The sequence below is a fragment of the Carassius gibelio genome, chromosome A10 (genome assembly GCF_023724105.1).
Source record: "Carassius gibelio isolate Cgi1373 ecotype wild population from Czech Republic chromosome A10, carGib1.2-hapl.c, whole genome shotgun sequence".
Classification (NCBI taxonomy): Eukaryota; Metazoa; Chordata; class Actinopteri; order Cypriniformes; family Cyprinidae; genus Carassius; species Carassius gibelio.
In genome coordinates, this window is record NC_068380.1 from 21098353 (window position 1) to 21114665 (window position 16313).

At 38.7% G+C, this 16313-nt stretch overlaps 1 protein-coding gene across 9 annotated transcripts in view; it reads left to right on the plus strand.

Moving 5' to 3' along the window:
• Positions 1 to 16313, plus strand: part of LOC128021553 (PH and SEC7 domain-containing protein 3) — a 106693-nt gene that overhangs the window by 66219 nt on the left and 24161 nt on the right. For 8 of the 9 annotated variants that reach the window (XM_052608843.1, XM_052608844.1, XM_052608846.1 and 5 more), the window contains one exon: positions 894 to 983. In XM_052608843.1, coding sequence (XP_052464803.1) covers positions 894 to 983 — 90 coding nt within the window. Of the gene's footprint in view, positions 1 to 893; positions 984 to 1179; positions 1359 to 16313 lie in introns of those variants that run through there. The other variant, XM_052608847.1, reaches the window with a different exon arrangement.

Consider the following 16313-nt stretch of genomic DNA (forward strand, 5'->3'; position numbering starts at 1 on the left):
ACATATGTAAGGCAACATTGAATACAATATAAATAGATCTAAAATGATCTAGGTATTGGAGAATCAGTTATATCATCTTGTTATGTTGTCATATTGCCCAGTAATAAAACTTGCTGCATGGTAAAGCTGTACATGACAGCACAGTTACTGTAGAACTGCTTTGAAACAAAAATGTGTCTTGTGAAAAGCACTATACAGATACATTTCATATTTTTATATAATTTATACCTGTTTATTTTTCAGCATTTTTTGTTAAACAGAAAGCTCAAAAACATGATAAATCTTTTGTCTTTTTTTTATTAATTTAATGGATCATTGCTGAATAAAAGTATACATTAAAAAAAGGGAATCCAAGGGACTTCTAGAGGCTTTTAACATTTGTGGACCAGAAGAAGTGCCTTAGATTCCCTTTTTTCAAAAGTAGTTTCAAACCCAACCAAAGAGCACCTTCTGGGATTACTTGACAAGGTCCTTTCAGCATTAGCTCTTCAAGATGTCTCCTACAGTTATGGTAGTGTATCTCTTATATTAACTGTGTTTTACATGGAATTTCCAGCGAAAACAATTACATAGTGATAATTCTGTGATATAAAATGACTCATACTGTGATTTAAGGTTTTGGCCTTGCCGCCCACCTCAGTGAATACTGTAGGGTTCTTTTCTTTTAATAGCAGGCTCTATTCAGTTTGTAAATTTGATGAGAAAGCAGGACTGAGTGATTTCCAGCCATTGTAGCAGTGCATGCTGGGATGTCAGCATGAATTCATTAGAGATCCCCTCTCCTGCTGTCAGTGGCGTAAGGTCGTGTTGGACATGCAGGGGTAAATTAGGGTATGCCAGGTATGCCATCCTGTCCCATTAGCAGCCCTATAACTGTTTCTCATGCCCCACAGAATATTGGGAAGAAGATGACGTGCCAGGAATTCATCAATAACCTGGACGGACTCGATGGAGGACAAGATTTCCCCCGGGAGCTGCTGAAGGTACGTCTCAAACAGATCTCTCAGCGTTCCTCTTTGAGATGATGTATGAAAGGATAACTTTTGTTAAAAACCAGCTAGACAAAACTTTTCAGATTAGAAATCAGCTGCCCCAGGTCCTTTGAGTGTGGTGATATTCTATAACACACAATGCTGTGTACTTTCTCTTGTTTTCATAAGATCATCTGATCTTTACTAGTCAATCACCGTCAACCTGATGTTTGTGCTCTTAATACAAGCTCAGGACAAAAGGGCTCTCGACTCGGCTTCATTTGTACAGACATGGATATTTGGAGGCCTGAACTAATGCACGTAGATCTCAGCAAGATTTTCTTCAAAATACTGCTCCACCATGACCATACTTAAAAGAGAAATCTGTTGTGGCAATATTTTGTGGCACTACTAAGACTGCAGAATGCAATGATGCATGATGTGTGGCTAAGAAACATCTATATACTCAATCAAACAGGACAGAAGCATGAGAGAAATTATTTGTTTCACAGCAAAGTTGTGTTACTGTAATTTATTTTTTTATATGGAGTTAATTGTTTCATGCAAATATTCGGTTCTTGAGTTGTTTGTGTCGTAAGTGATGCTCGCAAAGATTTAAATGTATGCTTTTGCTGGTGCTAATCTAAAGCCTACAATGCATTCAAGATTCAAGATAAAAGTGTTTTTCAGTTTATTCAACACTTGAACACCAAAAAATTGAAATATTTACTTTGTGATTACATAATCCAGGTTACATGTAACTACCCAGCCCTGACCATCAGATCTGTGGCCCCCCTGCTAGACAATCTTGTCCCGCTAGCAGCCGAGTCAATCAGTGACAGGCCAAAACAGCCCGGTGTGGACTCAAAAGAGTGTGATCTGCCAAAATCAGCGGACATAGATAATTAAATACCCCCTACCAGCACTTCTTCCGGATAGTGCACAGTTACGTACAATTCTCACACTAACAGGATGTGTATTGCATGCTCAATAACTTGGCAGTATCTTCAGCGAGCACTTTATAAGGCGTTATATAAAGCTGCACCAAAAGCAAGTGCCCTTGCCGAGCGTCTGTCGTGTCTGTCCTCTGCCAACTCCATGAGCTGGCCACTTTCATGAGCTTTTTATGGTCCGACTGATCCGTCTTAATGAGAGAACAGAAGATTGTGTGTACTGTGTTCTTCAGGTTGATTTTGCTGTCAAATATGTCTTTCTGATCACAAGATTGCTTGTAATGGATGCTGTTAATCTAGTCTAGGTTTAGTTAGTTGAAGCAGTTTGTTAGTTGAAGCAAACAAGCAAACCAATCAGACAGCTTTATTAAGTTGTGAGACCACAAGGACAAAATCATTTAAAGTTGTTTCCAAGCTCATTTCAATGGCACATTTTGAGTAAATTGTAGTACAAGGTAAAGTTTTCGGTTGTGTGGGTCACAATCTTGTTTTCTGCAGTGAAATCAGCCTGCCAAAACTCAGAATATATTGATGAATCAGTTTGTCCTTTCATATTTCTTGGTTTGGCATCTGAAGGAACTTGGTTGGTATCTGAAGTTCAGCACCTTTTGTATCAGAACTTAATGTTTTATGGTATTATTAGATCACAAGTTTAGGGCAAACGTGTCAATTTATGGGGTTAATTACATATCAGTAAATGATGCAGACCATCTTTATTTATTTATAAACAAAAACAGATTTAATGTTTAATAAAAGTAAGGTTTTATAACCCTGAGAAACATTGTGGCTTGTTAAGAGCGTCTTTTCAGAACGACTGTGGAGACAGACTCAAATAAACTTGAAAGTATCAGTGACTGTTGAAGACTGTGTCTCTGTTTGATTGGCAAACACCACAGTTTGTCAGATATCTCTTGCAATATTAAACATTCTCTTTTGATACATCAAATATCTAATTTCTTTGTCTACTCGAGTTACACACTGTCATTTGGTGGCTGACCATTTTGCATTATTGAAATGTTCGCAAGTTTAATGTTAATGTGTATATGATTATAGCCTTGTTTTCTTGTTGTGAAGTATGTGAATGACCATCTTAGAGACAATATGGCAGCGAATGTGCATCGCAAGGCACAGCATCTTACCAAATCTCTGAAAATAGTGTTAATTTGCTTGGTTATTTCCTATGTGCTCGCTCCTTTCAGTTATGCAAACTACACCTACAGCAAACAATCACTTTTGGACATCAAAAAATGGTTCTCCAACCACCAACCTTTCGATTTTGGTGAACTCCCTCTGGAGCCGCTGTGGCCTAATGGTTAGAGACTTGGACTAGTTACATGAAGGTCACCAATTCTAGTCTCGGTGCTGGGAGGAGTTGTAGGTGGGAGGGAGTTAATGAACTGCGCTCTCTTCCACCCTCAATAACCATACTTAGCAAATGTCACAAATTTCACTTTCTTTCCCTTGGAGCTACAAATCACTGCAGACAAGTGGATCACTTGTGTTCGCCGTCAATATCAAAATCATAAACAAACATGGGGGAAGTGTGGAGGGCTGGGTGCTAAGCAAGCGGTCTCTCACGTGAAGGAGGTGAATTCTGTTTAAATTATATTAAGCCTTAAAATATTGTATAATTAAGGGCCTGGCCACTTTAGTGCCACTGCTGTCACAATCGGCGTGTTAGTTGGGTGTGGTTTCTTCAACCAGCTCCAACCACGTCCCACCTCAGCCCATTTTCGATTATCTAGGCTGGCAAAATGGCAACGGTCGGCTCCACCGACTTTGGGCTTTAAAAATGCTCTTAAGAAACCTACGGGTGATGTCACGGACATTACGTCTATGTTTTTATGCAGTCTGTAGTGCTAAGCTAAGACTGAACCCACACCAGACAGATCTACCTAGCATCTGCCTTGCCAATGTACGGTTTCTAATAAACAAGTTGGATAACCTGAAGACCTGGACCCTCACACAGATGGCTTATGGACTGTAATGTCATGGTCTTCACTGAGGCCATGTCCAAACGTACACAGGTGTTTTTATAAACTGTGTTTTTCCTTCTTCTGATTTTAAAACAATCTCTGTACACATGAAAACGCTGTGCATAGCATGCAGTGCTATGAAACACTGTCGGGAGCATGCAAAGCCAACAAGTGGCTAAATAATCTCAACCGTAAAGCCGTGTTGGCTGATCAGAAGCCTGAAAAAGTTTCCAGTTGGTGGAGATAACAGCACATGCTCCGACGCGCACCCTGTTTATTTTTTTATTTTAAAAAAAGCTAAATGTTTTGTTGATATTGTGAATGCACTCAAATATGCACTGCGGAGTCTCCAGGCCAGGACCAGCAGACTGAAGGACAGCTTCATTCATCAGGCTGTCAGCAAGCTGATCTCCCTCATGAACTTGCCCCCCCCATGAAGAAGCTGTATGTCTGATGGGTGGGATTGCCTGCAATGCAGAGGGCTTTGCAGGTGAGACAGGTTCCATAAATGTCCTGGAGGGAGGGCAGAGAGACACCAATGATCTTCTCAGCTGCTCTCGCTATGCGTTGAAGTGACTTTTGGTAGGACGCGTTGCAGGCGCCATACCACACAGTGATGCAGCTCGTCAGAATGCTCTCGATGGTGCCTCATTAGAAGGTGTACATGATGGGGGCCAGGGCTCTGGCTCTTCTCAGTTTGTGGAGGAATTAGAGACACTGCTGTGTTTTATTGGAGGTCCTCTGTGATGTGCACAGGCAGAAACTTGGTGCTGCTTACTCTCTCCATATTTGCACCAATGATGGTCAGAGAAACATGTTGAATGATCAAGAAGAATAGCGCAGTCTGGAACACTGTTGCTGAGCCATGTTTCTGTGAACACAAAAACACAACAGTCTCTTACAGTCCTCTGAGTTGAGTGCAGTAGGCGGATGTAGTACAGTTTATTGTCCAAAGACCGTACTTTAGCCAGTAAAATGGTGGGGATAGCTGGCTTGTGTGGGTTAGCCGTTAGCTTAGCCTGGATACCTCTGCACTTACCCCTCTTCTGCTTCCTCTCAAGCCTCTTGTGGTGCCTCCGATGTGGGCGAGATGCAGTAGTGGGGGTCGGTGATGGTGTAGGTCTCTGGAGCAGACAGAGATCCTGTTTAACTCAAAAAATGTGGTTCTGCCGACATTGAGCAGAAACTCACGAGTGTGTGCTTAAAGACAGGTAGACGTGATGAAGACATACAAAAACACTGCGACTCACCAGACAAAAAACATGAAAACACTGTTCTGGTGGGAGAAAGGTGTGGTAAAAAAAAGTTACTCCACATCAGACCACAAAGCACTTCAGTGGGTGGTGAAAACTGCCCAAAGGCTCACTGGCACCCACTTAACTACCATTGAGAGCATTTATCACAAGTGCTGTCTTGGCAGGGCAATGAACATCATCAAGGATGCCTCACATCCTAACCATGGACTGCTGTGTTTAACGTATTTGATGCACACTTTTGTAAGGAATCATTCAAAAGTAATTTATTTACTATTCACTATCTTCTGTCAGACTCTCTGAGACATCATTGTCATAATGAGTTGTGTCTTGCTTCGGACTTGACTGACAGACTGGCATTCTGACATTCACAAGTTTCATGCTTTCTTTCCTTACCTCGAGTTTTTTCCCTTTATGTTCCCCTTTATCTTGTTGTTTTACTTATCACAAGTAGTTTATATCATTAGTCCCATATTATTAATTGTGAGCACACAGCCTGTTTACAATGTCTATCATCGTAACGTTTACATCTACCAATTGTTATTTTGGATATGAGTGATGATAGATATCCCTTTTTTTTTTACATTTGATCCCCTGCCCCTGAGGACGTCCCTGCATATCCCTGTTTACATTGGATTGATTTTAATAACGTTTTTGTACTTAATTGTTGCCTAGCAAAAGGAAAATAATAAGTATCTGATCAGGACTTGGTATCAGCAGATCAAATCAGATCGGATCGGCATCCCTAATATTTTTCACTTTTTTAATGGTAACATTCAGTTTAAAATGTGGCACTTACTCATTGTGTCATATTGGACGCACTGTAAATATTAGGTGGTGTTCACACTGACAGCAGTCTGATTACAGCAGTGTAGTGGACCTGTCCTCCTCCGGGCTAAGTATGCAAGCTCAGTTCTAAACCTCACCATGTAAGGATTGATTAGATATGGCTCAGATGTATATATACTGAATGATGTCTAATAAGAGCAACTGTTCACCAGTTGACAGGGATTTACTGCAGTAACATTTGAATGTTCTGGTCCTGTCCTGGTGTACTGAAATCCCTTGAGATCTTTGGATTTGTTGAAGGTCTGGCCTTTAAAACAGAGACATGAGAGGCTGTACGCCTCCATGTAATCAGACACCAATCACCGCCGCCACACTTATGATGCTTCTATTCTTATCAGACCTATTTTTGCTGGACTCAGCACACATAATGCTGAAGGTGTTTGCCAAGCTTTTGACCTGTGATGAATTGAACAGAAACATAAACCTTCATTTTCAACACTAGATCTATTTGTGTTGTCATTTTATACCTAGCAATCAAGTGTTTTGCTAGTAAAATGTGCTTGTGCGTCTTTCTTTGTAATAAATGACACCTGTTTTGCTCAGATTGTCTTTATTGCACTACTTAATTTGTCAGTTTAGGTGTCTTTCTGCATATCTTGTTGGAAGATTTTTTGGAGGGTGAAGTTGTGGCCTAATGGTTAGAGATTCGGACTTGTTATCAAAAGGTTGCGAGTTTGAGTCTTGGGCAAGCAGATATTGTATTATACCAGCAAGACACTGAACCCCCAACTGCTCCCCGGGCACCGCAGCATAAATGGCTGCCCACTGCTCCGGTTGTGTGTTCACGGTGTGTGTATGTGTGTGTGTGTGTTTGCTGCTGTGTTTACACACTTTGGATGGGTTAAATGCAGGGCACGAATTCCGAGTATAGGTCATCATACTTGGCTGTATGTCACGTTACAGTCATTAACACATTCATTTGGATAGATCAGTAACTGATCTTAATGATTCTGATTGTTCTCCTGCTGGTCCAGAACTAAAATATTTTTTTTTTAAATTAATAAATAAATAAAAGAATAAACATTTCAAGTGTTTAATTTAATATAGATGGTTTTCTTCATGGCAGGATGCTTGTGAAATGATTGTGTGATATCAGGTTTATAAACGCAGGCGATGTGACGCAGCTCATCTCTCTGAAAATAAAGTGTTAAATCAAAGGTCAAAAGATTAATAACTGTATATTAAATGGAAAATCGCAGTTGCTATCTTTAGACAACTGCTGCTTTACACAAGCAGTGGACAGCTTATTTTTCAGTGGTACAGATCCCAGTGTAGTGATGCTTTTATTCTTTTTTGCAGGCTTTCCTTGGGTCCTTAAAAACTCTTTAGTTTAGTTATCAAATTTAAAGCCATAAAGCCATAGTTTTTTTTTTTTTTTTTTTATGTAAAGACCAAGCGGCCAGCGGCAGACAGTAGTGAGCCTATGTTTGATCAATTTAGCCTTCTCAAATCATCACGACTAGCCTAAAATAAGATCTATAGATATAAAACAGATCAAGAATATAACAATGTTTAAATGTTAAACCTAGATAAATGTGCACTATATCCAGTAGTTTGTGTGGAGATGCTTTGCAGGACACGGAGGAGCCAGTGTGATCTCTTGCATTTTTCTTCAGTGGATACGCCATCATTTATGCTCATAAAAGTAAGAGTAATCACTTGTAACTGTAAATGGTCTACTTTTATTTGTGTGTGCACTCACAATATCAACAAAATGTTGTGCTTTTATAAAATAAAGAAAACACAATGCGCTTTCTGCCATCTCGTCTTTAACAGGAGTGCTTCACAAAAATGAACAGAAACTCAGACATGATAATATATATATATATATATATATAAAGAGAGAGAGAGAGAGAGATTTAAATGAAATAAATAAAAATCAAAAACAAATACTATCATTATAATCATAATCGTAATCCGTGAAGATGCCCTTCTCTCTAAAGATGCGTCTTTAGAGAGAAGTGCATCTTTACAGATTACGTAAAGGAGATGGTGAGTCAGGATCTGCATTTTCATCCTTGTGACAAAGACTCAGAAAACACTAGTTTATTAGTAAATAATTTAAATATATCCTTACTATTTCCCCGTCACATTTATGGTAATTACTTTTGCTGGTGCTTTGAGGCAAGCTTAAGCCTATTGCGTGTATTTGAACGCAGAACTGTTCAGATGCGCTGACAGCATGCACCAAATCTGTCGAGCCACTCTTGACAGTCGCAGTAGCACTGTCTCGTGTTGTTTCCACCAGCACTGCATTTTTTCATTACTAATTGATTTATGTCTAAAATATAAAAATAAGGACAAGCCTAAAACAGGCCCGAAGCCCGGCCAAAGTCTGAACTATGAGGTGAAAACTGGCCTGAAGCCCGGCCCGAGGGGCGTAAAGCTGAAATGCAGGGCTCTAATCAGGCTTGATTCCTTCTTCTTTTGAAAGTTGCCATAGAATATATGACTATAGTTGCTACGAGCACTCCCTCAGAGAGTGTATTCAGTGCGGCTGGCAACATTGTCACTCTGTTAATATCTTAGCTGAAACCAGACAAAGTGAACATGTTGGTTTTCCTGGCAAGAAACTTCAAGACCGAAAAACAAAGCAGCAGGACTTGCCAATTCACTTAAGTGGCCCAGTAGTTTAACAGTGATGTTCCTGATGTTCTCTTATGTTGCACTTTGAAAAACCTTTAACTTTTTTTAAATGTTTATAAATTGCAATGCTCTGGTAAACCATTATAGAGTAGCTATTGCTATAGAGTTAGAACCAGTGGATGCGGTTTACAGGTTGCAGTGCGCCAAATGAGACGCTGTAGAAACCAAATATTTTAATGGTTGCGGATGAAATAGCTCAAATCGAGAGCCAACGCAAATGCAATGACGTGAATAAAACATCATCATGTATTAAAGAGAAGTGGCTTGATTAAGTACTTGAAGGGTTTTTTTATTCCTAAAAATGTTCAGAAATTGAAGTCAACAGATGTTTCAGATGTTCAGGGAGACAACACTGCATGTAACAGATGCTTTTAGCCAAAGCTACTATTCAAAAGTTTGGGCTCAGCAATTATGCAAATCAGCATATCAGAATTATTTCTGCATGATTGTGTGACACTAAAGTAACATCTGCTAATAATAACTTTGCCACCAATAAATTGCATTTTATAACAGAAAATAGAAAAGTTATTTAAAACTGTAATAGTATTTCAAAATATTACAGTTTTGACTGTATTTTTGATCAAATAAATGCAGCTTTGGTAAACGTGAGACTGAACGGTAGTATAAACAAGCTACACTTTATACTTTTTTTCAGTTCATGCATTTCATTGGATTCATATTTAATAGTTTGAGCTGCAGAAAGACCTTGTGTATTCCTTGTGAAAACTGACAGCAGCCGTGACATCCACAAATCTGCACTGGTTTATTATGTTTTTAGTGTGTGCTGTGAAATGAAGGCATCATACAGCGCTATATGGCATGTACCCACTATACTGGAGGTTTATTCTGAGCAGCAGTGAACTGACCTGACTGCTTCCAGCGTTTTATCCTACACATGCATTTCCACACCATTCCAAGGCTGCGCATAGAAACTGTGTGTTTTATTTATATAGATTATACAGACACTCACATGCTCTCCTGTACATTTTTAAGAAGCATTGTGTTATTCATATGAATGTAATGACTTTGAGCTGCATGTATCATGTATATGTTTGGCAACAGTAGCATAGTTATGGCCCGATGTCTAATAAATCTAATTCTGATAGCGGCCAAAATAATATTCAGTGTGAATATTTCTCAGTGCATGAATTATCAAGTAGAATCAAAGATGTGAATGCATGTATGCTGCTCATGAACCTGTAGGTCGCACCGAGCTGTGCTGCTTTAATGAGGGTATAAAATAAGGTGAGTTTAATGGTCAGCAGGCAGATAAACAGACACTATACAGATTTAATTCTGTTAGAGTACATCATCTGTAAAGTGCTTTTATTCAATATATCAGACACATTTAAATGCGTGATGAAAAGTGTCCACTGATGACAATTGTGCACATTAACCATTTTGTCACAAAGTCACAGTCAATAAGAATGTTTTTATATTAAATTTAATTTAATGTCTTTCTTAAATTAAAATGGATTTTTTTTGTCAGTGGTTGGTCGATATATCACTATATATTGCCATATTTGCATTATTGGCTTTTTTTAATTAACGACATTGGCCAATACGTTTTTCTGTTTGGCCGATAAGTGTCAAACTTTTATTTTGATAGCTCTATGAATGCCAGTATGTCTAAGAAATAAGTAGAGCTCTTAAAAAAGTTAATTTAATGCAAATTAGCATTTGCAGAATTATAATGTTTATTATTAGTAATAGAAATGCAAATGCTATAATACCTAAATTCATTTTAATATTTGTTAAATCCTCTGACAGTTTGTCTGAGCAGATCTAATAGGACGGTCACTTGACAGTCACATACATATATTTGAACTTGATACATGTTTTATCAGCCACCCTGCTCTCAAAGCTCATTAGCCATTAAATAAATCCATGTTTTCATGCATCATTTATCATAATACAGATCCAGAGACTGATCAGTTGTTGCTCGTGTTGTGTCTCTGTTTAAACACAATGTATATTTGTCTTCACTCTGACAGAAATGAAATCATTCTACTCTGCAGTGTCCAATCACATCAGCTCTGTCTTCACTCACATTCACAGCAGATGCTGTATAACACCTCCACTCCTACATACATGTATAATATCATAACCTATACCTTAACCTGGAACTAAATATCATGCCTGTAGTCCCAAATTACATTTAAAAGAGTCTTTTTTATCTAGAATGTGAAACATGTTGTTTTTCTGTATGAGTTTTCTGTTCATTGTTGTCAGATTTTATTCGTGATGTGAAATGTTATTCAAACAATCTTATAAAGAGTTGCAGATTCAGAAAATTGCTGCCCCAGGACCAGCGAGTGAACTGTCATCATCGGCTCATCACTGCTCATTAGAAAGTTCATAAAACTCAACTTTGTTGCATTGCTAGAGGTCGTTGTTGCTAATGTCACCTCTAACTCTTGTGAAGCTCAATGACTTCCAGTCGCTTTGTCACTGTAGATCAGTTTCAACATGAACACACCTTTAATGAGATGACATGAGTTCTGTCAGTATACTACCACAGTCTAAAACTAACGAAAAACAGTTGGCTTCAGTGGGTAACTGAAATAATACATACACCCCTGAGTAATTTTCTAAGAAAGTGCATGGATTAGACTCTATTAAGCCTATCCATTTTTTATATATACAGTACATATATATAGTATATATATAAGCATTGTGCTATAACTCCCTCCTCTCCATTCTGAAAGCAACATTTATTGTTTTCACCCTGCAGAATTATATATTTTTTCATTGTGATGTGAGGATGTGGTGTTTCACATGTTCACATGTGATCAGCTGTGCCCCCCACATCAGATCATTTTATGTGTATTTGGGACTTTTAGTAATATACTTGTGATTATTTAATTATGTGTGATTGATCCTGATTTATCACAGAAAACCTTTGAGAATAATGGGTCAAACAATTCAGTCCTTTAACATACTTCAAGACAATTGTCAGTGTATTGCTACTTTGTTTCCAATTAGCTTCTGATTAATTTATTCTTTAATACATTTTTGATTGTTTCAGTATAACAGTGTGCCACTGTGCAAGGTGTGAAGCATTGTTGTTCTTTTTATTATCAATATTATTTAGCAATAAAGATGCTTCAAATGAGTAAGATTAGTTTCTTCCATTTTGTAAAAAGACATCAGTGCTGTTGGCTGTAAAGCAGTGGCTGTTGGTTGCTTGAGGAGCCGCACACGCTCTCCAGATCACTGTAGGGAACAGATGGGCCTGATGATGCATCGCACGTTGGCTCTCTCGTCACATAAAGGCATATTGTCTGGCAAGTGACCAGGCCGTCTTAAGCAACCTGATGACAAACCTGCTGAGAATAATATTAATAACACCTTCATCAGGTGTGTTTGAAACTGCTCTGTCTTTTGCACTATATATATACTAAATCTTAAGATAACTGATTGTCATAAAAGAAGCACATTGATGTGCAGTTATTTCAGCTGCTGTCCGGATTATCATGGTCAAATAAACCTGCTCATATAAAGCGGCTGTATCACAGGAATCAGAAAGGTTCTTATGCTTGTGACCCATTTCAGTCAAATGCAGCTGAAGAATGAAGAAGTAAAAACCATATTTGACCTTTTTCCTTTACCTGGCACTGAGCTTGGTAAATATATTAGTGTTTTTGCAAAATTCCATGTTTAAAACAACTTTGGAAATGTTACAATTTCAAACAGGAACATGTCATTTTAAATGTCAAGTTATTAAAAACGGCTGTTTGCTTACAGCAACACATAAGGCTTGTATTGTATTTATTTAAATATAGTTTATATGCCGAGAAATCTGGATCACGTCCCAGTCCAGTTCACTTATCCAATTAAAAAAGGCAAGATACCACAAACTAAAAATCTTTTAAAAATGTGATTTATAACAACAGAAAATGCACAAAATTTACGAGCATGCATGCATTTATTTAACATTTCTTAACATTTTTCTTTCAAGGTAGCTCCTCCCAACCTTACTGTACTCGAACAAAAGCAAAAACAGAATGCATTCTACAGAAGACTCTAGTTTAGGGGTGGCCAGCGTCAGTCCTGCAGAGTTCAGCTCCAAGCCTAATCAAACACACCTGGACAAGCTAATCATGGTCTAAGGGTTACTAGAAATCATCACTTAAAGGGGGGGGGGGTTGAAATGCTATTTCATGCATACTGAGTTTTTTACACTGTTAAAGAGTTGGATTCCCATGCTAAACATGGACAAAGTTTCAAAAATTAAGTTGTACGTTTGAAGGAGTATTTTTGTTCCCAAAATACTCCTTCCGGTTTGTCACAAGTTTCGGAAAGTTTTTTTCGAGTATGGGTCTGTGTGACGTTAGATGGAGCGGAATTTCCTTATATGGGTCCTGAGGCACTTCTGCCGGAAGAGCGCGCGCTCCCGTATAGCAGAGCACTGAGAGCACAACAGACTTCACTGATCAGAGAGAGAGCGTCGCCAAATGTCACAAAAGAAGTGTGTTTTTGGTTGCCAGGGCAAGACAACCCTGCACAGATTACCAAAAGAGAAACAGCATTAAGGGACCAGTGGACGGAGTTTATTTTTACAGAGCATCAACGGAGTTGTGCAAGTGTTTGTGTTTGTTCCCTGCATTTCGAAGATGCTTGTTTTACAAACAAGGCCCAGTTTGACACCGGATTTGCGTATCGTTTATTTCTTAAGGATAATGCAGTCCCAACGAAAAAGGGTCACGATTGTATGTTGGAACCACAGGCGGTGAGTAAAACTGCTTCAAATATCTCTGCCTCCTTGTTAGTGCGTCCGCCTCCCATGCTGGAGACACGGGTTCGAGCCCCGCTCGGAGTAAGTCGTTGCTGCTGCTGCTCTCATTCAGTTTCAGCCTCTGGATCTGATTCTGGATCATAAATATACGCTGAATCTGACTGTTAGCCATGGTTTGTTTGGGATGATGGTTTTTTCCTCACGGTAATGTCACAGCTTCCACATCCTCTCAATCGCAAAAGCCTATTCGCGAGCGTGATTCTTTAGCTCCGCCCACACGTCACCCCTCCAGCCGGTCGTGTTTTTCCGGGAAAAATCGGTACAGACTATCTTTCTCTTATGAATATAATAAAATTAAAGACTTTTTGGAGTTATGAAGGATGCAGTACTACTCTATAGGTACTCAAGATTAACAGGATATTGAGTGAAAATGAGCATTTCACCCCCCCTTTCAGCCCTATTCGGACGGGACTAGTTTTCTAAACTACGTTTGAGTTTCGATTCTTTCATGTACCAATTCATGTACCGATTTTCATGAATTGCCGATTTTCATGTACCAATTGGGACTGGACTGACATCTCTGTGTTGATTACAGAGGTGGGAGGGTCTGATTTGTGCATCTGGGCGTCACAGAGATCACGCGCTCTGCATGCGTGCATTGCATTCATTCAGAATGATTGCCATTAGTATTATTACACAATAAATACTAAATGGCTAGTATAGCAAAACCATGTTAATGTGTGGTTCCTTTAGTTTAACTTGGTTTCCTTTTGTGTGTGTGTGTGTGTGTGTGTGTGTGTGTGTGTGTGTGTGTGTGTGTGTAGTAGACTAAACCTACCTTCAGACGGGATTAAAATCACCAAGTACGTCTGTGAAACACATATTTCTCTAACGACCCCATGTAAAACCCGTCCGAATAGGGCTTTAGGTGAGTTTTTGTGAAGGTCCTCTCCAGGACCGATGTCGGCCTACATCGCCCCGCTCTACATCTTCAGTAAAGTTGCTAAGCACATTAAAGAGTTAACAGTCACACAACAATGAAGAATACATTGTCCCTCTATTACATGGCTTGAGCATTGCTACACTTCTTTTTGTGATCGAGAGAATGCTCTTTAAACTGTTGGCTGTTTTGAGCATTGGTTCAGTTCGACAAAAAAGAAGTCTGAGAATTTCTCCTAACTAATTTGTATTTTGTCTTGTTCTTGAGTAGCATAGAGTTTGAACAATTCAGCTGTACCTCTCTATCAGTGCCGTGAAGTTCATTTGTGCTCTTAAAAATGAATGTTATTTTTGGTTGAACTGCTAAACATCCATGAAATCTTTTCACTGCGCAAATAATTCTTTAGATTATTAAAATGTTCTTCACACTAAGGAAAAAAAATGGTTTACTGTTCATTGCTGAAAGTTTTGTGTCCCTTATTAAATATTATTTGTGAACAGTGTGCCTTGTTGGATTAAAAGCCATCAAATAAAGTTCAATAGACAGTAATTCTGCGGAGTTATGATGGCATGTTTATCTCTACACATCCACAGTCTACCGGCTCCTCAGAGGAACTGTGTAATGTTCTCAGAAGATGAGCCAGCCACCATATGCCACCTACTCTGGTGGGCATGAGTGGGTTTTGGCTGCTGTGCATAATATGAATGCAGACTTCAAATTTAACTGTTGAAAAGAGACTAATCTCTTCTTCCACTCTCAAAGAAAAAGTGCTGTTTTTGGCAACATGAAAGATCCAGTCTGTGGACATGCAGAATAAACCCATGATCCTCAGTCTGGCTGCATCTCTACTCTCTATGCTGCTGTTACTGCAGCACCGTCAGTGGCTCTTCAGTTCTTTGACCCCTTGCTTGACCTCAGACACCATCCATCATAACAGATACTGGAGCTTCTGTTCTTGACATTGGCTTATGCTACTCACTGTCCTGCTTTACAAGTGCATACATAAAGCGTTTCTTGTTCCTCCACCACACTGTTAAAACAACAATCTGACATGAACTAGAATTTTGAGTCTCTCTGAACCAACTTCTAACAGAAAACATTTCATCTACATGTAGAGGTCTTAAAAGAACACCAGCAAAAGCAGTCTGTGTAATTGTATTGGTCAGAGGGTAGACAATGATTATGGAAATCGAAATTGCAACATTTTTAATGCTAGAATCCATACCTAACATTATGATTGGGGGAAAAATCAATGTGACATAGAACCAAAATTGTTCAGTGGTTTTGAAGCTCATCTTTCAGATAACTTGATGCTGACATAAATTTGCATACAATGTTTTGTAAAAGGTCCATGGATTAGATTGTATTTGCATCCCACGTCCACAATATGTGTCTGACAGCATATAGAGAATTGGTGCCATGAAACCATGTTTTTTTTCCCTAGAAAGCATGTGTGAACATTATAGACTTTTCCCAAATTAACTTTTTCTTTGATTTAAAAAAAAAAAAAAAAACGTAATGAAATCATGAAACCTCTGCTTGAATCATCATTCATGAAGTCAAATATAAAATAGTCTCACAGACTTTAGACTGTTGGCATGATGTCTGGTTTAAATTTAAACTTATCCTAGAACAGATCATGAGGGCTGAACCACCAATAGTGATTTGCTTTCTTTATTGTGACTTTCATGGCTAGGTCTTTGATAAAGAATGATAAGCTGCCATGGAAAAAACGTATTCAGATAATGGCCCAGGAATTTTATTTTCTCCCCAAAAAATAAAAAAAGTGTTTTCACTTCATGGTCAGAGATGCTTTATGCTGTATGCAAACACAGTCTCATATATTGACGCTTGCTCAGGACACCGTGGTGTTGCTTTTTGACGCTCAAGCTACCCTTTGTTTTCAGTTGTTTTTCTTAATTTAATGGTTTTCATGCATTTGTATTAAATATAAATAACTTTATATAAATTTATACTTTCATTGGAG